At 43.9% G+C, this 17,689-nt stretch overlaps 2 protein-coding genes across 2 annotated transcripts in view; both read right to left on the bottom strand.

Annotated features, from left to right (window-relative positions):
* The window catches only part of LOC130435844 (uncharacterized), a 476,195-nt gene that overhangs the window by 275,572 nt on the left and 182,934 nt on the right, over positions 1-17,689 (bottom strand). The gene's annotated exons all lie outside the window — the stretch shown is intronic.
* LOC130435977 (extracellular calcium-sensing receptor-like) lies at positions 678-4,669 on the bottom strand. Its single transcript, XM_056766871.1, has 6 exons — positions 4,446-4,669; positions 3,958-4,243; positions 3,066-3,875; positions 2,640-2,861; positions 1,741-1,864; positions 678-1,594 (listed from the first exon to the last, which is right to left on the bottom strand). The coding sequence occupies exons 1-6, from the start codon at positions 4,667-4,669 to the stop codon at positions 678-680; spliced, it is 2,583 nt and encodes an 860-aa protein (XP_056622849.1).

Here is a 17,689-nt window from a genome sequence, read left to right as displayed (position 1 = left end):
AAAAGTAAATATTGCAACTGACACAAATAATTAAAATAAAATAATGGAATGGTATTTCAATTTTTTATTTGTAATATCACAAGACACAACTAAACAAAGTGACACTACTATTACTTATGTATCATGTAATGTTAATGTTACATCTCCAGTCTCCCCAAAGACTGGAATGTCTGTATTTCCTTTCTCTCAATTCTCCCCATGATAAAGAAGAGGCGCCACGTGTGGTTGATGTGGAATAAATTCATTAGTGTGCATTTGTTTTTGCAGTGTTCATTGAGTAAGAGAGAAGTGATGTTGACATGTTTAACTATTATTTTAATTAGCCTTAAGGTGCACAAGCGGTTTCATGTCATCTTCATTATTGCATACTTCATGAGTGTTGGCAGAGCAAACAGAGGATCAGGCCTTACAGTGAGAAACAAAGGGGTTGGAAAGATGAGCATAATTATTTTCAATGAATGCCTCTATCGTATTTTATGTGTTAAGTTTATCATAAGTACTGGGTATAGATTGACACATTTAGGAAAATTCAGATAAATGGTGAACAAACAACTGCGAAATGCATTTTTGAGGGAAATATTTTTAATCTGCATATATTTAGGAAGCAGTTGTAAAAGCAGACTGTAGAAGACAAGCCATATCAATCAATATACATTAAATATTATTATTATTATTTTTTAATATTTTCTTTCTGTGTTGGATTTGGACATCAAATATCTCTTTGTATTTTTCTCAGGTCTAAGCAGAATGATGTAACACTTTGGGGTGAAGATACACAGTAACAGGCCGTAACTGGAGGCCAAAATGGCAAAAATCTCAACAGCCACGGTGTACTTCCCCGGTGAGCTGACATATGCTGGAACAAACGCTATCCACACAGCGAAAAATATCAACATGCTAAAAGTAATGAACTTAGCTTCATTGAAATTGTCAGGGAGCTTTCGAGCAAGGAAGGCCATGAGGAAGCACAATGCAGCCAGCAGGCCGATATAGCCCAGCACCAGTGAGAATGCTAAAGGGGAGCCTACATCACACAAAATTATAATCCGGGCAGTTTCGCTGGTCATGAGCTTGCGTGGGACGGGAGGTGCAACACTCAGCCACGTGCAGCAAATCACTACCTGCACAGCCGTGCACAAGAATATAATGCCGCGTTGCTGAAGAGGGCCAAACCATTTCATCACATTGCTGCCTGGTAAAGTAGCCCTGAAGGCCATGAGCACCACCAAAGTCTTCCCGAGTATACAGGACAGGCAGAGAGAGAACGCAATACCAAAAGCAGTGTGGCGAAGCCCACAGGACCAGGACGTTGGACGTCCAATAAAGGCTAGTGCACACAAAAAACAAAGCCATAGTGAGCTGAGAATGAGGAAACTGAGCTCAGAGTTGTTAGCTCTGACAATGGGGGTGTGACGTTTGATGGCAAATATCAGAGCAACTGCCAGAGTGAAACAGGACCCAAGCAAGGCCATGGCTATTAATGTGATTCCCATGGTATCGCTGAAGGAGAGGAACTCGACCAGTTTCGGGATGCAGGTGTCTCGTCTTGTATTGGACCAGAACTCAGACAGGCATTTTTCACATTCTAAGGCATCTGACACATACAAAAAAAGAACAATAATTATTTTCTCATATTTTTTTCCATAATGGAATAGGGTATGCTACACTGAGAAAATCATCCCAAACTGCATTTGTGTATACACACAAACATCAACAGAGATGGGTTGATTTAGGACACACCTGTCTGATTGCTAACCTCCCCAGCTGCACAGAGAATGCAGTCAAAGCAGCAGACAGGAAAGTTTGGCCTGGTAGCTTTTCTAGTGCCTGGTGGACAGCTGGTGCTGCAGACGGACACAGGGACCTGCAATTCAGAAAGCAAACCGACTACAGGGATATACATCAGACATTGTAAAACAAAAAAATACTAAGCACAGTCATCCCAGTAAAGTCCAAAAATCTGAGACCTGTTTCTTTTCCAGTATAAACATTTGAGTTAGACGTGATTTACAGAATTTATTGTGACCCTGGCTGTGAAAACACAGCTGATGTCATTTTGTGGGTTTTAGTTTTTTCTACAAAAAGATATATAATAATACATAATTTACACCAATAAACAAAACCCTACCTATTTTTGCCATTATATGGCTTTGACATTTTTGAAGCTCCTAATCTTTCTATTATATTTTAGGACTTTAGCCCGGATTTCACAGACATTTGAATCACATGTGTTATGTCCCTCATCTGTATGTATTGAGTATGTATACTCACATGTTCATACAAAATGGTCAAAAAAGTGATCAAAGTTTCAAATGGCTTACTGTGTTTTTATGGAGGCAAGAAATTAACCAATAACGTACCAGCAGTAAACAGTATTAAGTCATATGTTGCAAATTAGCTTTTTTTATTATTGACCTAAAAAGTTGTAACACCTTTATATTCTAATTTCACTTATTTCACTTTTCACAGATTTGTCTTAACATTTCGACTTATCAATGTTTTGTGATTTACGGGTTTTCAAAACGATTAAACATTTGCACGATACATATGAATATAAGTAGATGGAAGAAAAAAATATCAAATGGACTAAAGCTTGTAATAGAAAAGAAATTAAATAGTAACAAATAATGGAGAATTACTTGTCTTTGGTTTCCATTCCAGATGATGTTTGTCTCTTCAATCATTAATTTAGGCTGCATTGTTTCATCAAACCTGCCCACCGTGACGTACTGCACCTCTCTATTGCCACCGAGCTGCCAGTTGATGAGATCATACATAGCAGCAGGATCTCCGTTATCATCAAACTTTGTCTCTTCACCAAACTCATTAGTGAAATGTACGTGCTTCAGATAATGCAGAAGCTGTATGAATGCGTGCGAGTTAATAAATGAGACCAACAAAAAAGCCAATGAGGGAGAATGAAAGATAGAGAGAGAAACAAAACCCATAAAATGGCAACACTTCCAAACATCATGTTTCAGCTTAATCTACTGAACACCAAAGAATATTTGAGACAATCGGTGTGAAATAAGAAGATTATATAAAAAATAAATGGTGACTTTTACCTCCCCTGATTTAATGGTGCTGGAGTTTGGGCACGATTCCCACATGAAAGGTCTTTTGCCTGGTTCACAGAGCAGCATTAAATCAAGAGCGTGAGCAATTGCATACACTGCTTTATAAACATTATAAGAGATTCTGAGCTGGGTTACATCGGAATAAATGTTCCCTGTGTTGACCAGCACTTCAGATCCATTACAGGGTGGTCTAAGAGAGGAGTCCTTGCCTAAAGAGCACTGAAACATTTCTTCCCAAAACTCCAAAACAAATGGGTCCTGATGGTACTTGGAGGGATGCAGCCGTAGCAGGAAAGGCTGCAGCCCGGGAATATCAGCCTTACGGATGGCATATCCCATGGAGCCTTGAAGGATGGAGTGAAATTCAGGAGTGGAGAGAACAGCCGCCGTGATCCAGGCCTCGCTGGCCAACCATTGTATGCCAGTGAGGTTCTGACGGAGGGCTTCCCAGAAGAGAGCCCTTGCATCTTGCTCTAGAGCAAAGACCAGGACCACCCGGGCACCTGACTCACCAATTCTCTTTACAATCCTCGTCATCTCTGCTTTCTCGTGGTTTTTAGGTATAATTTCATAAAAAGCAATACATGCACCCAGTTTGGTAACCTCGTCATTGAAGATCTGAGCACCTCCACGACCATAAGCATCATCCCCTGCGAAAGTGCCAACCCAGTTCCAACCAAAGTGTTGCACCAGCTGTGTAAGAGCATCCACTTGAAAGAAGTCACTGGGCATTGTCCTCAGAAATGAAGGAAACTCAAGTTTGTTACTTAGACATGCACAGCTGGAGAAATAGCTGACCTAAAAGTGAGAAGAGGAGAAGGCGTTAAACACATACACACACAAAAACACCTGCAACAACTCCAGTGTATCCACAGCTCACCTGTGGAACATGGAAAACACCCAGAAACCGTGCAATCACTAAGGATAATGTGGATCCTCCATCACCAATGACGACAGGCACTCTGTCTAGGCACTCTGGGTTGCCTTGGTCCTCTTCGTGACCACTCATCAGGGCCAAGGCTGTACGGAGGCCATGGAAAGGTGTACTGCATGTGTCATAAATCTTGTAACCCAGAGTTAAGTTGGCCAGGAGTCGGTCATCTCTGTTGATCTCCTCTATGGCAAAAATCATTGTCTGCATCCATCTAAAGGTTCGAAAGTTAAACCTTTTTGATACAAAACAACAAAAATACATAATACAAATTAAATCACTAAAATATTTTTTTTTCATTTAAAATAGCTTAAGACTGTGATAAAACATATTCAATACGTACAGACCAAATATGAGTCTTAACTTTCATTTAGATACATTCAATGAATTAAAAATGAAAATCTTTAAAGATATGCAATCTCTATTTACTGACTGACCCTGAGCAATGTGTTGGTAGTGGTTTTGCAGTAAAAGACAGTGGAGATTCCAGCACTGTGTCATGTAGAGAGAAAAGGCCACCGATGGTGATGTCTCCCTCACTGGTCAGCACTGCCAGATCAGAGGTGCTGCGGATAAGTCGACAGGTCTGGAAGAGCTGAGAAGAGATCAAAGTGCTGAGGAACAAGACCGTCAAACACACATACAAACCCTGAAGTGACATCCTTTCTCTATACACTTCACCGGTTGAACCCAATCATGCACCACTTTGAAGCTTCATTAAACACCACAGTAGCATTTTCTACATGACATGACGCCAGTACTACATACAAACGTGAAAGATACAGCGCCCACAGGAGTCATCCTAGGCTAGCTTTATACTGTGCTCAAAATCAACGTCTTAAAAAGTATCACATACACTCCCTTGAGGAAATGACTTGATGGAAAGAAAGTTGAGCAGCACGCCAGAAAACAAGAATGCCATTGTGCATACACTGCTAATAGAATTATTCGCTTTTTAATCTTTTTATTACCATAGGACCCCATATAAAAATGTCAGTTATGAAATGTCGTTGTATGTTTTCTGCAGGATTTTAAAAATAGTAAATCAATTTACTATAATAATATTAGTATTAAAAATACTTTTGTTACTAATAAATCAACAATGACATTAAAATTCCATACATGTATAATTATATTACAATTATAAAATACTGTGAAATGTATTAGCTTTAAGCTTTAAGAGTTCTCTTCCTCTGCAAGGTTGTGTAAAGTATATCCTCTTGGTACCTTTAGACCTGTGGTTTAATGGCTCATTACAGGTTCTTCTGTAAGCATTTAGGGGTATTTTATTGTGCTCCAGGCTATATTTACATGCATACACAAAGAGAGAACAGGGGTATACAGAAGTGTAGCTCCAGGCTACAGTTTTCATGTCTTCACACTAATATTACCAGGAGACAGTCATTGCTGTATGTTAAGGGCATTCCATCTCCCAGGATAAGCCTAATTTAAAACACAGCACTTCGGGTAAAGAAGGTAATTGAAAGCTGTTATTATGTAGACTGTTCCTGGAGGAGAATTTATACAGCTAGTTAGAAACAGGACATACAAATGTGGGTTTGGTGCATGGTTTCTTCATAACAAGGTTAATAACTACATGGCATAAAAAGCATCCATATAAACTTTATATTATCAGTAACCTCAGACAATAAATTGTATATGATATTTAAAAAAAAAATCAATAAGAAATAAGATTCAGAATCAAGCAGTGAAATAGAAATGGCCATTTCCCTAAAAAAGTTTTACTTTTCCAAACCTTAGTGTAAAAATATCCAGAACAAATTTCAGATTAGTTCTAGATTTGTTAGAACAAATCTGCCTTTAACCAATCCAGTGAGTAGTTACTAGTCAAGATAGTTGGTCAAAAACTTAAGTCACTTATTAACTTTAGGTTTATTGAATAATAATACAAAGCCAATATCACATCAGATCTTATTAAATAAATAAAAAATCTCCTACAAGTACCTTTTTGTAATCACATTTTATATAGATATTGTGGACTTTTGTGTGTATTCATTTTGTTGACAGATTTCTTTAAGACAATCCCCCATTTTTCTCTTACCAGCAGTAAGAGTAATAAAAGTAACAGAGGATTCAAATAAGGAACCAGTGGTGAATGCTTTTAAAGCCAGAAGTTTTACATCCAATCACATTAATGAAGTTAACACATAAATCAGACAATGCACCAGCACTGTTCCCTTTCTGTCGGTCTCTCAACGTTGTGTCAAGAACGACAAATGGGGTTCGCCCTTGAGAACCAATCAACTCTGACTACTATAGAAAAGGACGATGAAATTTGGCGAATGAAATTTGCATGCCGGTCTCCGCCCCCGGATGTCCGGTATAAAAGGAAGCCTGCGTGCAGCATTCATTTACCTTTTGTTCTTCAGAGCCTTCGCTCATGACTACGAACAAAACTAATTCAACAAATTCTTCTTCTACATTGCCGGATATACGACGTAGAGCAGGGGATCGTCCCTACCTGCAGCGACCTTCCCCTGGGCGTCTCGGCGGTTCCGGAGGTGTAAGAGATTTTTTCTAAAAAGTCCTTTTCAGGACTGAAGATCCCCCGGGTGGAACGTGCGGCTGCGGTGCACCTGTGCCACAGACGGCTGCCACCTGGGGGAATCGGCCACGCCTACCGTCCAAAGGGTGTAGGACTTCGGCATCACTAGTGTCGAAGGCCTGCGCTGCTGTGGGCCAGGCTGCCTCCTCTCTCTATGCCATGGCCATCCTGCAGGTCCGCCAGGCCAAGGCGTTGAGAGAGCTCCACAAGGGTAAGGCCGACCCAGGTATATTGCAGGATCTCCATGCCATGCCACTGACAGCGCTCTATGGGCAAAAAGTTGGCGGCACGGGCCCTGGGTCGTGCGATGTCCAAGGTAGTTGTCCAGGAGAGACACCCCCGGCTGTACCTTGCGCAAAAGAGTGACACAGAGAACGGTGAAGAAGCAGACAGTCGGTACAGTCGGGACGGCTCCTGCCTCGTCACCAAAGACGGACCCTTTTCAGGGCCTGGCGCCCACTTACTCACACAGTTTTTCCGTTCTCCCCGGGTGTACTTGCAGCCAATCGCACACTCCAATGGACTGTGTCCGGCAACCCGACCTCACGCCCTGGCGAGGCGTAAGGTCGTACACACACGACAGCTGCCACCACTCTCAAACCGACAGTGCGTGCAGCTGTCCCGCCAGGCAGGTAAGTAGGCGGAGCCAACCTTCCCTCCGGGGAGCCCCGTGACAGATGGTTAGCTCCGCCAGCCAACGAACCACCCCCCGTGGAATGATGAAGCAGACCGTCCCCTTGGTCCCTCTGTCACAGTCCCTGGGAGCTCGAGAGCTGCCCACACTGTCTCGGTGGCTAATGAGGGTGGTCCGTCTTGGTTACTCGATCTGGTTCGCCAGAGACTCTCCCAAGTTTCGGGGTATCCTCTCTCCCTCTGTCAGAGGCAGGGACGCCTCCATACTTGGGGTAGATGTCAACACCCTTCTGGCGAAACAGGTATCGAGTTCGTCCCTCAAAACCAAGATGTTCAGGGGGTTACAGCCCGCACTTCATCATTCCCAAGACGGCGGGTCACACCCCATAGGTCTGCGTACCCTGAACAAAGCAGGATGCGTTCAGGATGCTCACGCAGAGGCGCTATCAGGTGTCAGGATTGGTTTCGTGGCAATCGACCTGTTCTCCTTTTCGGTCTGTCCCTGTCCCCACGGTCTTCACGAAGATCGTGGAAGCCCCGCTATCCCCCTGAGGGGAGGAAGGTGTGCGGGTACTAAACAATCTCGACAACTGGCTTATCTTGGCACACTCGCGAGATCTGATGTACACAAAGGGACCTGGTGCTCCGGCACCTAGATCGGTTGGGATTACAGGTCAACCGAGAGAAGAGCAAGCTCTCCCCAGTGCAGAGCATCCTCTTTCTCGGTATGGAACTAAACTCTGTCACCATGACGGCGCGACTGTCAGCAGCACGTGCCCAGTTGGTGTTGAACTGCCTGGAACACTTCAGGAAGCCAGCGGTCCCCCTGAAACAATTTCAGAGGCTCCTGGGACACATGGCGTCCTCAGCAGGGGTAATACCCCTCGGGTTGATGCACATGAGACCGCTTCAACACTGGCTACAGCGTAGAGTTCCGAGGACAGCGTGGCACACCGGCAGCAGGCGCATGGTGATGACGGCCTTCTGCCGACGCACCCTAAACCCTTGGTCTTCCATGACTTTTCCCCGAGCGGGGGACCCCCTCGGGCAGGTTACGAGGCTCGTCGTGGTGACGACGGACGCCTCCCTGCAGGGGTACAGTGCCGTGTGTAACGGGCACACAGTAGCGGAGCGTTGGACGAACCCCCGCCTGCGCTGGCATATCAATTGCCAAGACTTGTGGGCTGTGCAACTTGCACTGAGAAGGCTGCGGCCTCTCGTGCGGGACAAGCACGTGCTGGTCCAAGGACAGCACTACAGCTTTGGCGTACATTAATTGTCAGTGTGGCGTACGCTCACGGTGGCTTACACGACTTGCTCGACGCCTCCTCCTGTGGAGTCAAGAGGTGATCTGCTCCCTGTGGGCCACACACATCCCAGGCAAACTGAACCAGACAGCCAACATGCTTTCTCGTCAGTTTACTCCTCGCGGAGAGTGGTGACTCCAGCCCAGCAGTCCAGCTAATTTGGATGCTGTTTCGGACAGGACCAGGTCAACCTGTTCGCCTCCCGCAACACCACACCACCCCTGCGTGGGGACATGTAGGACTGGCACCCGGGGGGGCGTATGCCTGCGAAAATACCTTTCCACCCTCCAGTAGGTTCGGTCAGTGTGCTATATACCTCTCTTCTTACCCAAAAATATGGCTAAGAACAGGTATCTCACCAACCTTCCTTCGTACCCAAACACTGGTTAATACCAGGCAGACAGCCTCTCCCCAGTGAGAGCTAAGGCCTTCGTCCGTGAAAGGATACACGCCCAGGCCTGTTACCGTCGCTTCGCTAGAGATTGTGACGCGATACAACATCGTGGTGTTTTCCATAGGTAACCCCATGTGTCGTTCTCAACACAACGTCGAGAGACCGAGAGAAAGGGAACGTCTTGGTTACGTCTGTAACCTCAGTTCCCTAATGGAGGGAAGAGACGTTGTGTCCCTTATGCTGCAAACACGTATCGTTTTCTGCTGCAGTCGTGAGAGGCTCTCAGGCTCTTCAGAACAAGAGGTTCTATACTGAGCTCCTCCCGAGTGACTGAGCTTCTCACCCTATCTCTAAGGGATCGCCCAGCCACCCTGTGGAGGAAGCTCATTTCGGCCGCCTGTATCCGGGATCTTGTCCTTTCGGTCATGCCCCACAGCTCATGACCATAGGTGAGAGTAGGAACGTAGATTGACCGGTAAATCGAGTGCTTCGGCTGCTCAGCTCCTTCTTCACCATGACAGACCGGTACAGCGACAGGCATTACTGAAAAAGCTGCACCGTTCCATCTGTCAATCTCCCGTTCCATCCTTCCCTCACTCGTGAACAAGACCCCCAGATACTTGAACTCCTCCACTTGTGGCAGGGACTCTCCACCCACCTGAAGTGGGCAAGCCAACCTTTTCCGTCTGAGAACCATGGCCTCAGATTTGGAGGTGCTGATTCTCATCCCAGCCGCTTCACACTCGGCTACAAACCGTCCCAGTGCATGCTGAAGGTCCTGGTCTGATAGGGCCAGCACGAAGACATCATCCGCAAAGAGCAGAGATGAAATCGTGTGGTCCCCAAACCCGACGCCCTCCGGCCCCTGGTTGCGCCTAGAAATTTTGTCCATAAAAACAATGAACAGAACCGGTGACAAAGGGCAGCCCTGCCGGAGTCCAACATGCACCGGGAAAGGTCTGACTTACTGCCGGCAATGCGAACCAAGCTCCTGCTGCGGTCGTACAGGGACCGGATAGCCCTTAGCAAAGTGTCCCGAATCCCATACTCCCGGAGCACCCTCCACAAGATGCCGCGAGGGACACAGTCGAATGCCTTCTCCAAATCCACAAAACACATGTGGATTGGTTGGGCAAACTCCCATGAACCCTCCAGCACCCTGAAGAGCGTATAGAGCTGGTCCAGTGTTCCACGACAGGGACGAAAACCACTCTGTTCCTCCTGAATCCGAGGTTATTTGTCAATTCAACACAATTTTTTAAGATTTGGTTAGATCATGGGACGCAGAACTTGACTGGCTTTCAAGAGCAATGTTGTGAAGACGTTTTATAGTGTTATAATTTTAAATAAGTTTAATTTGGTTTTTGCATGTTTATTTAAAATGAGCCTTAAATATCAAAAACATGCGTGCACAGTTGGACATTAAAAGACATTTTATTTACGTTCGTTTTACAAGATTTATTGTAAACAATCCCAATCGCCTAATTTTATGACGAGGTGAAAACATGTTGATAGGTATATTACGCCGTCCAGCTCCTTCAGCTTTTTACTTTCAATTTGACACAAAAAACACATTAACAGACAATGATTTTAGGTGAGTTAAAGCAACAATGAGCCGTTTGTTGACCTTAAAATAATCTCTCTAAAATTATTTTAGTGGTAGGACCAGTCTTAACTGGACAAATTTTACTGCCGCTGCCAACTAAACAGCCCTCAGATGGTGCGCGTCTTGTCCTGAATGTCAGTTTGTAAACCCACCGGCCACCCCAAAAGCATCATTGTGCCTCCTCCCATTGGTTCAGGTCCCTTTCAAGAGAATTGGTATGGACCTGATCGGGCCATTAGAGCGGTCGGCACGAGGGCATCGCTTCGCATTGGTCATAGTAGACTATGCAACACAAGATTCAGAAGCAGTGGCTCTTCGCAGCATTTCCGGCAAGAGTGTTGCGGACGCCCTGTTTCGAAACATCTCCTGCGTGGGAATCCCGAAGGAGGTTCTCACGGATCAAGGCACAGCGTTCATGCCACAGACCCTCCACGAACTATACGGGTTATTGGGCATTAAAGCAGTTCGTACCAGCATCTACCACAGACAGACGGGTTGGTCATACGCTTTAATCGCACTTTGAAGGCAATGATCCGTAAGTTTGTGCACAAAGACGCCAAAACTGTGTCGAAATTTGACGCATATCTGATGCCACGGATTGACGAGTTGCTGGATTGGCTGGGCGCGGCTTGTTTTTACATGACATTGTATCTAACGAAAGGATATGGGCAGATCCCTTTATCTCCCTTATCCAAAGAAAAAACACCCTTCACCACGCCATTTGAATTACACCAGTTTGTCACACTTCTGTTTGGTTTATACGGAGCTCCGGCCACCTTTCAGCTTCTCATGGACCGCCTGCTGCGACCACATGCTGGGTATGCGGCGGCATACCTGGACAATATTATTATCTACAGCAACGACTGGCAGTGGCATTTGCACCATCTGAGGGCGGTCCTGAGTTCACTAAGAGGGGCTGGGCTGACGGCTAACCCGAATAAATGTGCAATTGGGCATGTGAAGGTAAAGTATCGGGGCTTCCACTTGGGTCACGGGCAGGTGCGTCCCCAAATTGATAAGACGGCAGCAGATGCGACCACACCGAGGCCCAAGACCAAAAAGGAGGTGAGGCAGTTCCTTGGGCTGCCGGGATACTACAGAAGGTTTGTACCTAATTATTCGGACCTCACCAGCCCGCTGACTGACCTCACTAGAAAGGAGGCACCAGATTCCATCCAGTGGACGGAGCCTTGCCAGCAGGCTTTTACCCAGGTGAAGACTGCTCTCTGTGGCGGGCCGTTATTGCACTCCCTTGATTTTTCTCTTCCCTTTTCGTTGCAGACGGACGTGTCGGATCGGGACGTGGGGGCGGTTTTGTCCCAGGGGACGGAGGGTGAAGAACGGCCGGTGCTGTACCTCAGTCGAGAGCGCTCTAGGAGAGAGGCGAAGTACAGCATCATTGAGAAGGAGTGCCTGGCGATCAGGCGGGCCATCTTCACCCGCCGTTACTATCTCCTGGGGGGCGAATTCACACTCCACTTGGACCACGCTCCCCACCAGTGGCTCCACCGCATGAAAGATACCAACGCGCGGATCACCCGTTGGTATCTGGCGTTACAACCATTCATATTTCAGGTCATCCACAGACTGGGGTCTCAGATGGCAGTGCTTGACTTCCTCTGCCGGAGGAGGGGGGAGGCAGCAGGTCCGATGGGGCCTCGGCCTGTGTCGGGTAGTGGGGATATGTCGGGGGGGCGGTGGGGGTACAAAATGACTCTTAATTCATTCAAATAAATAATATAAAACTACATAAAGTACTCTTATTAACTGACTTGTATTACAAACGTGAGAAAGATACATCCATGCCGAGGGGGGCCTCGTACAGGGAGTACCATAGCGGGCAATGGGTGGTGTCCAGGGAGGCAAACAAGTCTACCTGAGGCTGCCTGAACTCCACCCAAAGTTGTGCTGTCGGTAACGAACCAGCACATGCTTGTCCTGCACGAGAGGATGTAGCCTCTTCAGTGCCAGTAACGCAGCCAACAACTCTAGGCAGTTAATATGCCAGTGAAGGCAGGGCAAGTCCATTGCCCCGAAAATGCGTGCCCGTTGCACACGGCACCCCAGCCCTGCGGGGAGGCGTCCGTCGTCATCACGACATGCCTCGTAACCTGCCCGAGAGGGAACCCTGTCTGTAGAAAGGTCATTGAAGACCAGGGGGTTAGGGTGCGCTTCTGCAGCGAGGCGTGATAACCGTACACCTGCTGCCGGTGGCACACGCTCTCCAGGGAACTTGACTCTAAAGCCAGTGTTGGAGCGGTCTCATGTGCATCAACCCGTGGGGTATCAGCCCCAGCCGAGGATGCCAGGTGTCCCGGGAGCCTCTGAAATAGTTTCAAGGGGACTGCTGAGTCCAAAACTGACTGTGCATGCTCGGCAGTCAGTCACGCTATCATGGAGACAGAGGAGGGTTCAATACCGAGAAAAAAGGTTTAACATCCTCTGCGAAGAACCCGTTTCATGCGCCTGTGAAAGCACCTTCCCCCCCTCCTAAGTGGTTCAGCGTGCTATTCTTGCCTCCCTTCTTCCCCCACTGGGTCAAGATCAGGCATTCTACCCATCACTAAGCACCACGTGTGGGCGGGCCGGGCAGAGCAGCCCTGCCCCTGTAGGCCGGGACCAGCTGAGTTTTCTACTGTATAGCTCTAACCAGACCTACTGCTCCAGACGTAGTAACCCAGCAGGGTGGTTTCGTCTGATGTATCCTCATGATTGGTTCCCACCTAGAGAAGGTCATGGGTTGCCTAGGTGGACTTCCACCTTGCGGTAAACTCCTTTAGTCTGAACATTCCACCCATGAGTTCTCCCCTAAATGGTGAGACCATGTTGGTATCTCCACTAAAAACCTCCATACGTCAGGAAGTGGTCTCTGTAGCACGTTCCCCCATTGAGGAAACAGCACTTACCCAGTGGCCTTATGGTACACGTGAAGGCGAGGGCTTCCCACCTTTCCAAAGAATCTGGGGCCCCCTATCTATCCACTGGAAGGGTATAATTTCGGACTAGTGCTCATGTTTGACATGCCCAGGCCAGTCACCGTCGCTTTGCTAGAGATTGCGACGCAGCCTAGCGCTATGGAGTTTCCCCTCAGGAATCCCATCTGTCGATTAACCAGAAATTCCTAATATTTTGTTACTTGTTGCGTGAGAAAATAAATGGTTTTGTCTACATCATGTAGATTTAGTGCAGGTGAGGTTCTGGTCGCAGAATTTTTGTCAAGCGGGTAGGCTCGGGTATGGAATTAAATTAGTGCTGCTGTCGGATGTCGGGTGTTCTTTTAATTGCTGCTGGGGCAGGTTTATCAAACAGGGGAGACAAATTTGTGTCAAGCTTGTTTACAGCAATGGAACAGTCTTTTCACAGCAACGGTGATTCACAGATCCTCTCTCTCAACAGCTCTGGGTGGGCAAAGCTTCTCATAATGTCACCAAAGCTCACCCTGGCCCCCTGTGGAGCCAGGCCTGTGTTGAACATTAATGGACAGGCAGTCGGTTCCTGGAAATTAACAGCTCTTTCCTCACGAAAGCTATTTATTCAGTCTAGTAAGCTTCTCTTCCATTGACACCCATTAAAAAAAATCTGCATCTGGTCTCCTTTCTTGCGTACCGGCATGAGCATTAACCGTAACACATTTTTGGCCAATGGTTGCAGGCTTTCCTTTTCAAATGGCTTTGATTTCACGGGAGTCATGTTTTATGCTCTTTGACCTACATGTGAGAGTTTATAAAAACAGAATTTAGTCATGAGAAATTAATTTATTGGGATTTACATTAGAAATGGACGTCCCCCTTAAGGTTTTCTGCTGTACTTATTTGATTCACTTTTGAAATATTTGACCGTTGCTCTGCTCCCGTGGCATCGTTGGATAGAGACTCAAAATCATGAATATCAACGGAAGTAGTAGACCATCCGGGTATTTCTCGCCTACTCTTTTTTGGATACTGATGTTTCGGACAAACTATTCACACAATTTTTTCCTTTACAAGGAATCCATCCCATGTTATAATCTCAGACATGGCCATGCACTACTTTGGCCTTATTTATTGCATCGCATTTCTCTTTTGTGCTCTGCTGATAAAATAAGGCCTGTTATGATGTATATAATCAAGTCAAATTTCCCTATTAAGATATTTAGTCCTTTTTAAAGAATAACAATTCTTTAGTTGTTTCAGTAACACAGAGTCAATATAGTCAGCAAAATCTTCTTTGTTTTCTATCATGTTTCAGTTATGTAATATTGAGTATTTATTCATTTTCAATAATAAGTAGCCTAATATTGATCAAAATCCACATGCACTTAAATAATACATTAGCTGTTAAGACAAACATTTTTCATCATGATATTTTTATAAATAGATTATAATTTACTTAATTAAACTATAATACTTTGTGGTGTGTTATCTGCATATCTAAGAACGTCTCATATGGGATGCGTTACAAATGTAATGTGAAAAACCTTTCAAAATAAAATTAAAACTCGGTAATTTCTTCTAAAATGTGAACTTATGTGTTTGCTTAAAAGCATGGTTTGGTTCTACGTAGACTTTAATAAACAAATACAGTGCGTCTACGTATTTGACCACATTACACCTATTATATGACTAACATTAACTAACAATAGTCAGTTAGAATTAATTAATATCCTTAGAACAATATCCCCCGGTTTCACAGATAAGACTTTCACAGACAAGACTTAAGACTAGTCGCAATATGAATTTTGAGTTGTCTTAACTGAAAATAACTTGCCCTGACATACAGTATCTTAAAATATGTCAGTGCCATTGTTTTGTCTTAAGATACATATCAGTAATGTTTCAGTAAAAAGCCTTTATATGAAAGGCTTTTTCATAAAATTGTCTGTGAAACAGGGCCTATATGTATCGATTTCATAAACCTTCTGTTGTTCTTGTACAATAAAGTTTACGGTTACTTTTTTACTATCTACCAATCAGTAATAAAAAACGAATCAAAGAGACACAAGCTGTCAAACAAATGAACCATGAACCGCTCTAATCCCTAAAGTAAAGAAAGAAGTAGACAAAACAAATAAATTAATTCTTAAGGGTAGCTTTGTATTGTTTTTGAACTTAGACAAGGCAACAGGTTTCATATTTAATCGCCTTTAGCCATGATTTAATTGGACATGTGTAGGTCAAAAGGAGTGATGTGGCTCCACCTTTCCAATTTGCCATTTCCCTAAGGGTGCAGGGCAGGTGTATAACAACCTATTAGGCATGTGCTGACAAGTAAGTGTTTCTATCTGAGGTGATTAAATGAGAACATAAGGTGTCATTCTGGAAAACAACAGCTGTATTAGCATTACATCATAATTAATTAACAGCATGAGCTATAACATGCTCAACAGATGAGTGAAAGCTGAGGTCACAAACTGACAAGAAGTGCTTTGAGAATTGTACTTTTTAATCCAAACATATTTAATGAATATGCGTCTGTGCAAGAAGTTGAACCCAGTGGGAAAAACTTCTCAAACAAAGCCTTGTCTAACCTCTTTGAGGATTTTTTCTTATACAGAAACCTTTTAATAAGAAATAAGCAAGTCTGAAGGTTACTTTTTAAAGGTTATGAAAGCCAAAATATGTATTGACACAAAAGCTGTTCTTAATAAAGTTATATGTTAATATGTCAAATCCTAAAATATTTTGTTGAATGCAGTTTATGGTCAATCTAAATAAAGCATCAGATTTTATTTTGTGAAGTAATTTGTGTAAACAATCATCAACCTGTCAAAAAAACGAGTAAAAAATCAAACTGAACAATAAACAAAAATGAGTACGCCTAATGTAATGACCAGTGTTAGGCAATTTGGTTGATTCATCCCACTATGAAAATGAGAAAATCTAATATTGTTGATGAATCACTAGAGGGCACTGCAGACCTGAACAGTAGGCAAACACATAGCTTTGTAGTGTCAGGAAGAAGGACAGATGTGCAAGCAGATAGAGCTGCAAACAATAATTTTAAGTAGTCTTTTTTGACTCGTGGCATATGACATTTCTACTGAGAAAAAAAGTAATTAATAAATATTTGCATTGTTACTATTAAAGCTCAGTTTATTTTTCATTCACAAAATGCTGACTGGTCAGCAATGTAGTAATACAGCTGCCATAGAGCAGGAAATAAGAGGTTATGAGCCAGTTTATGAGTTTGTGTACAGGTGACCTTACTATTAGAGTCAGATAGTAACTACAACCTATGTATTTAATGGTTACAAAAAACAAACAAAAATTTTTTTATGACCACCGACTAGTTCTTGTATATTACAAGAGGGTAGAATGCATTCTTTTATGATACAGCTTCATACGCACAGGGACTAGTTATAATTAAGAACAGAGACATTTAAAGGAATGATGCATTACAATTAACCTGTTTATGTTTGTATTTACATACAATTTTTATTAATTTAACTGTATTTTACAATAACAAAGTAATGCGTCTGTCCTTCAATAATGTGTTACAGCTGGTAAACATGGTAAAATAATGGTTACAAACATCTCAACAAATCTGCCAGAGATAGCCATGATGAATATATATTTTAAATATCTTAGTATAAAATATTTATACAGTATATAGTAGCCTTGCCGTTTCCATGGTGACTCGTGAAATCTGTCATCCATTGTCTTTATCTTGTTCCTGTGAGCGCTTGTCAACTCTTGGTAACTTGTGGAATGTTGATTAAACTTACCCTTCATACGTGTTCTGGAACCGACATACCCAGAGTAAACAAGGTTTGGGTTAACCAACCCAGAGTTCAGGGTTTAGCTGACGGTAAATTGACCCTGCTTTCTGGAATACACCCCAGACGTAATGTCTGTGACTTGTCTTTGTACAATTTTACGCCATTTCACTACAAACAGTATGTAATGATAAGAAAAATCATTCTATATTGCAGTTTGGCTTCTACAATAGGTTTTTTATAGACATATAGGCTGTGCTGGGGTTTTATTGTTCTATTGGCTTTCTTATGGTTGTGCTCTGGCTTGAATGGCTGATCATTTCAATAAATGTTAATTTTACAACATAAGTATGCTCATTTTAGGATCACATTTATCCCAAACCTCAAGCTTTGGTTTATGATTCTGCATTGCAGAATACAAAGTGACATCTAAATGGAAACAAACAACATCTAAGTCTGAGTTAGAAATAAAAATATGTGC

The sequence above is a fragment of the Triplophysa dalaica genome, chromosome 14 (genome assembly GCF_015846415.1).
Source record: "Triplophysa dalaica isolate WHDGS20190420 chromosome 14, ASM1584641v1, whole genome shotgun sequence".
Classification (NCBI taxonomy): Eukaryota; Metazoa; Chordata; class Actinopteri; order Cypriniformes; family Nemacheilidae; genus Triplophysa; species Triplophysa dalaica.
Note: the sequence above shows the minus strand (reverse complement) of the source record. Positions and strands in the feature narration are given on the sequence as shown.

Bases quoted from the DNA above. Each gene is read 5' to 3' on its own strand.
- LOC130435977 (XM_056766871.1), bottom strand. From the start codon at position 4,669: ATGTCACTTCAGGGTTTGTATGTGTGTTTGACGGTCTTGTTCCTCAGC. The intron at 3,876-3,957 runs GTGAGCTGTGGA...TCTCACTTTTAG, and splicing joins GTGTTTTCCATGTTCCACAG to GTCAGCTATTTCTCCAGCTG. The intron at 1,865-2,639 runs GTAATTCTCCAT...TCTGAATTGCAG, and splicing joins GGAATGGAAACCAAAGACAA to GTCCCTGTGTCCGTCTGCAG.